Raw genomic sequence first — 5,784 nt, 5'->3', positions numbered from 1 at the left:
CCGGCCCTTGCCCCAGGACCCAGCACCACGGGGCTGAAGCAAGGCTACAGAGGCAGCTGCTGCTACCGAATCCCTGCCTGGCGGGTGCCGGGTTCGCTGCGGTGCCCCACCGATGCCACAGCGGGATGTCTCGGGGACCCTCTCTGGGCCGGAGAGAACCAGGTCCAGCAGCACCATTTGCCCTCTGAGACACTGTGGATTAGCTGGAGCTAACGACACACCACAGCCACACTGCTAACTACACAAGGCTCCCCAAATCAATGTTTTATTGCCTTGTTCCACTACAATTCACACCAAAATCAGCACTATGCAGCAGGCTGCATGTGTACAGCCGACGAGATGAGCAGCAGTACAGTGGCGGGCAGTGGGCTCCCCTGTCTCTGCGGGAGGGTTATGGCACATCCCTGCTGCAGAGTGCCCTTCACAGCACAGGCATGGCACATGGTGGGTGTCACATGTGGCGGGTCACCCCCAGCAGCCAGGAGCACACGGGAACCCTGCCAGGACTTTCACCAAGGCACACAGACATTTCCCCGGTGCTGCCCTGCTCACAGGAGGAGCTGGTTGGGCTCCCAGTCTCTGCCCACCAGTGAGAAGCCAGGGCAGCTGCTGTCACAGGATGATGCACCCAGTCCCCTGCGTGTCCCTGACCCAGGAGATCACCAAGGGCTCTGCATTTCTGCCCCCCAGAAAGGCACCCAGGAAAAAGAGAGGCCGGAGGTTCCCCGAAAACTTGTCAGTGAAGGTGTAAATGTGGGAGCGGTCGCTCACATTGTAAAAGGAGATTTCTCCTGCCTCGTAGTCCAGGAAGATCCCGATGCGCCGGGGTCTCACACTCAGGGCCAGAGGGGAGACAGGTGAGGTGAGGGCCTCATAGTTGCCCCCATTTTGCAGATGCAGCACCCAGTAGCCGTTGTTTGGGGAGAAGAGGACGTTGCCTTTCCTGCTGGCAGACTCCCTGCATAGCCCCAAGCCCCACTCGGGCTTGTCTCCCACCTGCACCTCCCAGTAGCAGCGGCCTGAGAAGAAGACTTGGCTCCCCAGCACCACCGGAGCAGTACTGAACCTCTTGGGGTTGTCGAAGAGGGACAGAAGCAGTTTCTTGCTCCCGCGCCGCACACTCTTGCGGTCCTCGGACAGGGTGAGCTCAGGGTGCGCCGTCTCAGGGTCCAGAGTCACGTCCACTGGAGCAAAAGGAAGGTGGAAGGACAGACAGGGCTTCAGGGGTCTGCAGGCACAGACATCAGCCTGTGACCTGGATGCTGGGCTTCCATGTTTTCCTGCCTCCCACATTTATTTGCTTGTACCTGTGGTTTTGCACAGCTCCCAGTGCTGCCTGGCAGCAGGAAAATGCAATACAGAAAATCATGCTAACTATAAACCACATCAAAACAGTTGCCATCTGGCTGCAGAGCAGGAGCAGAATGAGGGGCAGCTCTGCAGCCCCTGGCACCGCTTCAGAAACAACCAACGCTGAAAGCAAGAGATCATGGGCAACATGGAGCCTGAAATTCCCAAGTGACCTCCTAGGCTTCGGGGTTACCTCACAACCCATTGAAGACCAGCAGGAGGAAGGTCTCCCCACCAATGAAACCAGCCTGAACTCAGTACACAAACTGGGGCCAGCTGGACAGTTTGCTGGAAAAAAACTCCCCGTGCCCGAGGGTATGGGGAGGGATGACCTGAGCCCAGATGTGCCAGAAGCTGGCACGAAAGCAGCCCCCTTACCTTTGAACTTCTTCAGCATGTCCCTCATGCTCAGGCAGTGCTCGGGGATGCTGTAGTTTTCCCTCAGGGTCACAGGCACAGCCTTGAGGGACTGGAACTTTACCCCCTCGCACCTGAAAGGAGAGCGATGCCCATGGGCTGTACGCAGAGCCCACAGCACGGCCAGGTCCTGCTGGGCAGGGGTTGGCACCTCTCTCTGGGCTGCACTGGTGCATCTCTGCCCTTGAGCACGTTGGCCGTGCAGCGCACCAGGACAACCAATAAGACCAGCCTGGTGGGACCAGCGCTGCGTGGTGCAGGGGTGGCAGCGCCAGTCCCTGGGAAGGAAGGAGTGAGGCTGCTGGACAGCATGTCCCTCAGGAGGGGACACATCTCGCACATCATAAGGCCTGGCAAGACCTTGGCTCAGGGGCCCTAGGAGAAGAGGATGGGGTCCATTCTCCAGCATTCGCTGGGCTCAGTCCCTCTTTTGGCAGCCACAGGGAGGACCAAGCCAGACACTGGGCAGAGAGGACAGGGGGTGGCAGGCATGGTGCCGACAGGTACATCGCAGAGCCTGGAGGCAGTCAAGGCGGTAGGAGAAATGAGCATGGGTACCTACCTGCTCAGGATGCTTTTCATGTCCTAGAAGGAGAAGAGAAAAACCCTCCTGGGTGTGTGGCTCCAGAGCCTCGCACCCACCGGCCAGCCTGGCCCCCACCACCTGCCCAGACAGCACAGGCACTGGGGCTGAGTGAGTGGGGCTGGTGGCACAGCCTGACCTTGAGCAGCCCGTCGGCTGGCTGCCGGGTCTTCTCCTTTATTTCCAGGACCAGCTCTTCCAGCAAGCACTTCTGCTCCACCAGCCTGGCCAGGTTTTCATTGATCAGCAGCAGAATCCGCTTCTCCTCCTCCTCCAGCTTCTGGAGCAGCAGCTTCTCCTCGTCAGCCAGCAGCCGATGCAGCTTCCCAAATTCGCTCACAATCCTCTCCCGCTCTTTCTTCACCGTCTCCTTGGGATAAGAAGATACATGTGGTGAAGAGAGGCAACATCAGCCAGGCAGCTCAGACAGAGCTGGATGTGCCAGCATCCGTGCCCAGCATCAGGCCCTGGGAAACCACCACATTTTTTTAAATAAGCACATTTATTTAAAAAAACAGCCAGAGGCTAACTGCTGTGCTTTCACCTTGCCTGAGTTTCCACTCAACATCCTCAGTTTACCAGCAGTAGGACTTTGCCTGGGGCATTTCTGCTCAGCTGGACCTCAGATGTCTGATGATGTTTTGGTGGAGCACAGGGGACGGGATGCCGCTAGGTTGCAAGGAGATGCCATCAGGTGTCAGGGTAGGTTTCTGTGAGATGTGGTACAACTTGTACCTTCAGCTAGACCCGGGCTAACCCACTACTCGGGCAGCCTGGGAAATGCTGGAAAAACCCACAGCAAGGGGAACAAACCCCGGGCTGGGGAAGGGATGGAGAGGGGGAGGCCAAGGGGACTCCCCTGGTGTCCCACGACAGCCCAGGGTGAGGAGCCGGCAGCAGTCTGCCAGTGCTTTAGGGCTTTTTTCCTCAGCCCTTAAAATTGGCACTTCCCTTGAAACCTGAAGCACCAGGAAAACACACTGCAGGTAGCTGGTACCATGAAACCTCAAAATGCAGAAGATAAACAAAACTGAACTGCATTTATTTTTCTGTTTGAGCACATGATTTCTTGGACCTGAGTCACAAAGGCTTGATAAGCCAGGATGGTCACAGCCACTTCCCACCAGAATTCGCAAGAGGTATTTTTTCCTTTTTACTAAAACAGCAGCCAGGAGGGAGCCGGGGGCAGCTGAGCCAATGCCCCGAGCCCTGACTCAGGTGGATGGGGGAGACGGACACGGCTCTCACAGCCTCAGCCCCAGCCCAGATCCCAGAGGAACAGCAGGCACAGGGCCACCCCAGAAACCCACCACCCCAAGCAGGCTGCAGCAGGCAGGCGGGGAGCTGAGCAAATAACTCGGAGAGTCCAGAGAAACCTGTTTTCCCTGCCAAAGCTGATTAATCATCAGCTCAGGGCTGAATAACTCGGTCCAGCAGTTTTGTTTCCTTTTCTGCAGGTACTTTTATTTTCCAGCTTCCAGGCCAGCTGTTTTGCTGGCGTTGGGTCTCCCCAGGACTGTCTGGAGTTGGGCAGAGGTGCAGTAATTCAGCTTTTCTTTTTCTTAATGAAAACACATCTAGTTCCTATCGCTGTGTAGCAGAGCTCACTCTATGGCTCACACCTGGCTTGTAACTCAAGTGCCTGTTGTAAAACAAAAGGCAAATAAAAACCAGCCAGCATCTATGTATTTAACCAGCACACAAGCACCCATAATTTTGGGGAAGCTGGTGTGCTGCTCTTTGCAAAGCATTTCTTTGCCAACCTTTGTAATTTTCTGTAGAGCCACGCATGGTTACTGAGCCTGGATTCCAGCACTGGTCCTACATATGACAGCAGGATGTGGGGACATGCCCAGTCCTGAAGACTAAGCCAAATTCATGGCCCCCAGACAAGATCATTCAGGGTTTTTTTTTAATTGCTGATATCTCTGAAGTTCATTCTTTAAGAATTAAGTCAGGCACCTGCCTTGCACTCCTGGGTTTTCATCCTTTCCACTGACTCACGCTTCCTCACGTCCTCCACTTCCTTTGAAAGATGCTCCAGGGATTTCTGGAGTTTGACCTGAAAAGAGAAGCCACAGGCTCAGCAGCTCGGCCCAGCTGCACCTGCCAAGCACCGAGGTTTGGCCAGGCCCCCCCTGCCTGGGACTGCTGGTGCCAGCCGGGGCGGACGGTGACCCAGTGCCAGGCGGTGCTAGCCCTGGCACCCGAACCCAGCAGCTGCTCTCTTCACTCTGCACGCAGCATTAACCCTCTCCACGCTCCTCGGGTTTTCCCCTATTTTTTTCACTGTTCAGGTTTTGGAGAGCAAAGTGGCTGCCCGCTGCAGCGCCGGGGTGCGGGGCAGCAGGTGCCACACAGTTGGGAGCATCACTGAGTACAGCGGGCACGTCCCCAACTTCTCCCGGGGGGCCATGGAGGGGTAGGTGGCCTCCCTGTGCCCGGACGGACACGGGTGAGCCCAGGTGCCTCCGCAGCCCGGGAGCCGGCGGGTCCGGCCCCATCCCTGCAATGCGGGCGGCTGTGTGAGTGCCACCTTCGCTGCCACCCTCTTCTGCTTTCCCGGCGGTGCTGGCGGGGCTCTTGGGAGAGGGGCAGTGGGGCCTGGGTGGCTGATCCCCCCGGCACCAGCGTGCCCAAAGTGCGTCAGGGCAGGGACCCCCAGCGCCCCAGCCTCCCCTACCTTGTACACCTGCACAGCCTCCTCGATGGGGTAGACGGTGTGCAGGCGGTGGTGCAGGGACTCCCGGCACACCACGCAGATGGCCTGCTCATCCTCCTCGCAGAAGAGCTTGAGGCGCTCGTTGTGCTGGGCGCAGAGCGGGGTCCCCGGCTCCGGCTCCTGCCCTGGGCCACCCCGCAGCCCCAGCTGCCGGATGCTCTCCACGATGTTGGCCAGCTGCCTGTTGGGTCGGAAGCCGCTGCGGTGGCAGGAGGCCCGGCACTGCGGGCAGGAGAAGGGCCCGTCGGCCCAGAGACCCTTGTCCTGGCAGTGCTTGGCGATGCAGCCCCGGCAGAAGTTGTGCCCGCAGTCGATGCTGACGGGCTCGCTCATGTACTCCAGGCAGATGGAGCAGATGGCCTCCTCCTGCAGCCGCTCCAGGGCACCCGCCAGCGCCATGGCGGCTCCCCGGCGGCTCGGCCGGCAAAGGCAGGGGCGGCTGCGGGAGCCTCACGGCCGGGCAGCGCCGGCAGCGCCGCACGAGCCCGAGGGCGAAGCCGGCCTCGCCGCAGCGGCCGTGGCGGCCCCGGGCTGCGGGGGAGGAGCGGGGCGGGACGGCTGCGGCCGGCGCGGGGAAGCGAAAGGGAAATGTGCCAGGAGAGGGAGCGGCCGGGGAGCGCCGGGAATAACCTGCGCCCGGGTGACCCCGGCGGGGCCGCAGCGCCCGGGCAGCCCCGGCTGTCGGCTGGGAGCAGCCCCGGCTGCAGGCAGC

General features: G+C 59.5%; 1 protein-coding gene across 1 annotated transcript; it reads right to left on the bottom strand.

The window, feature by feature from the left end:
• Positions 1-249: 249 nt before the first annotated feature.
• Positions 250-5,784, bottom strand: LOC130143686 (E3 ubiquitin-protein ligase TRIM39-like). Its single transcript, XM_056326529.1, has 6 exons — positions 5,034-5,784; positions 4,317-4,412; positions 2,490-2,720; positions 2,330-2,352; positions 1,729-1,841; positions 250-1,184 (listed from the first exon to the last, which is right to left on the bottom strand). The coding sequence occupies exons 1-6, from the start codon at positions 5,469-5,471 to the stop codon at positions 613-615; spliced, it is 1,473 nt and encodes a 490-aa protein (XP_056182504.1). The 5' UTR covers positions 5,472-5,784; the 3' UTR covers positions 250-612.

This window comes from Falco biarmicus, chromosome 1 (genome assembly GCF_023638135.1).
Source record: "Falco biarmicus isolate bFalBia1 chromosome 1, bFalBia1.pri, whole genome shotgun sequence".
Taxonomy (NCBI): Eukaryota; Metazoa; Chordata; class Aves; order Falconiformes; family Falconidae; genus Falco; species Falco biarmicus.
The sequence above is the reverse complement of the archived record's forward strand: the minus strand, read 5'-3'. Positions and strand labels throughout refer to the sequence as shown.

Coding starts and splice junctions, on each gene's coding strand:
- LOC130143686 (XM_056326529.1), bottom strand. CDS start 5,471: ATGGCGCTGGCGGGTGCCCTGGAGCGGCTGCAGGAGGAGGCCATCTGC. Junction 4,413..5,033: donor AGGCTGTGCAGGTGTACAAG/GTAGGGGAGGCT, acceptor TTCTCTTTTCAG/GTCAAACTCCAGAAATCCCT. Junction 1,185..1,728: donor CATGCTGAAGAAGTTCAAAG/GTAAGGGGGCTG, acceptor CTTTTGCTCCAG/TGGACGTGACTCTGGACCCT.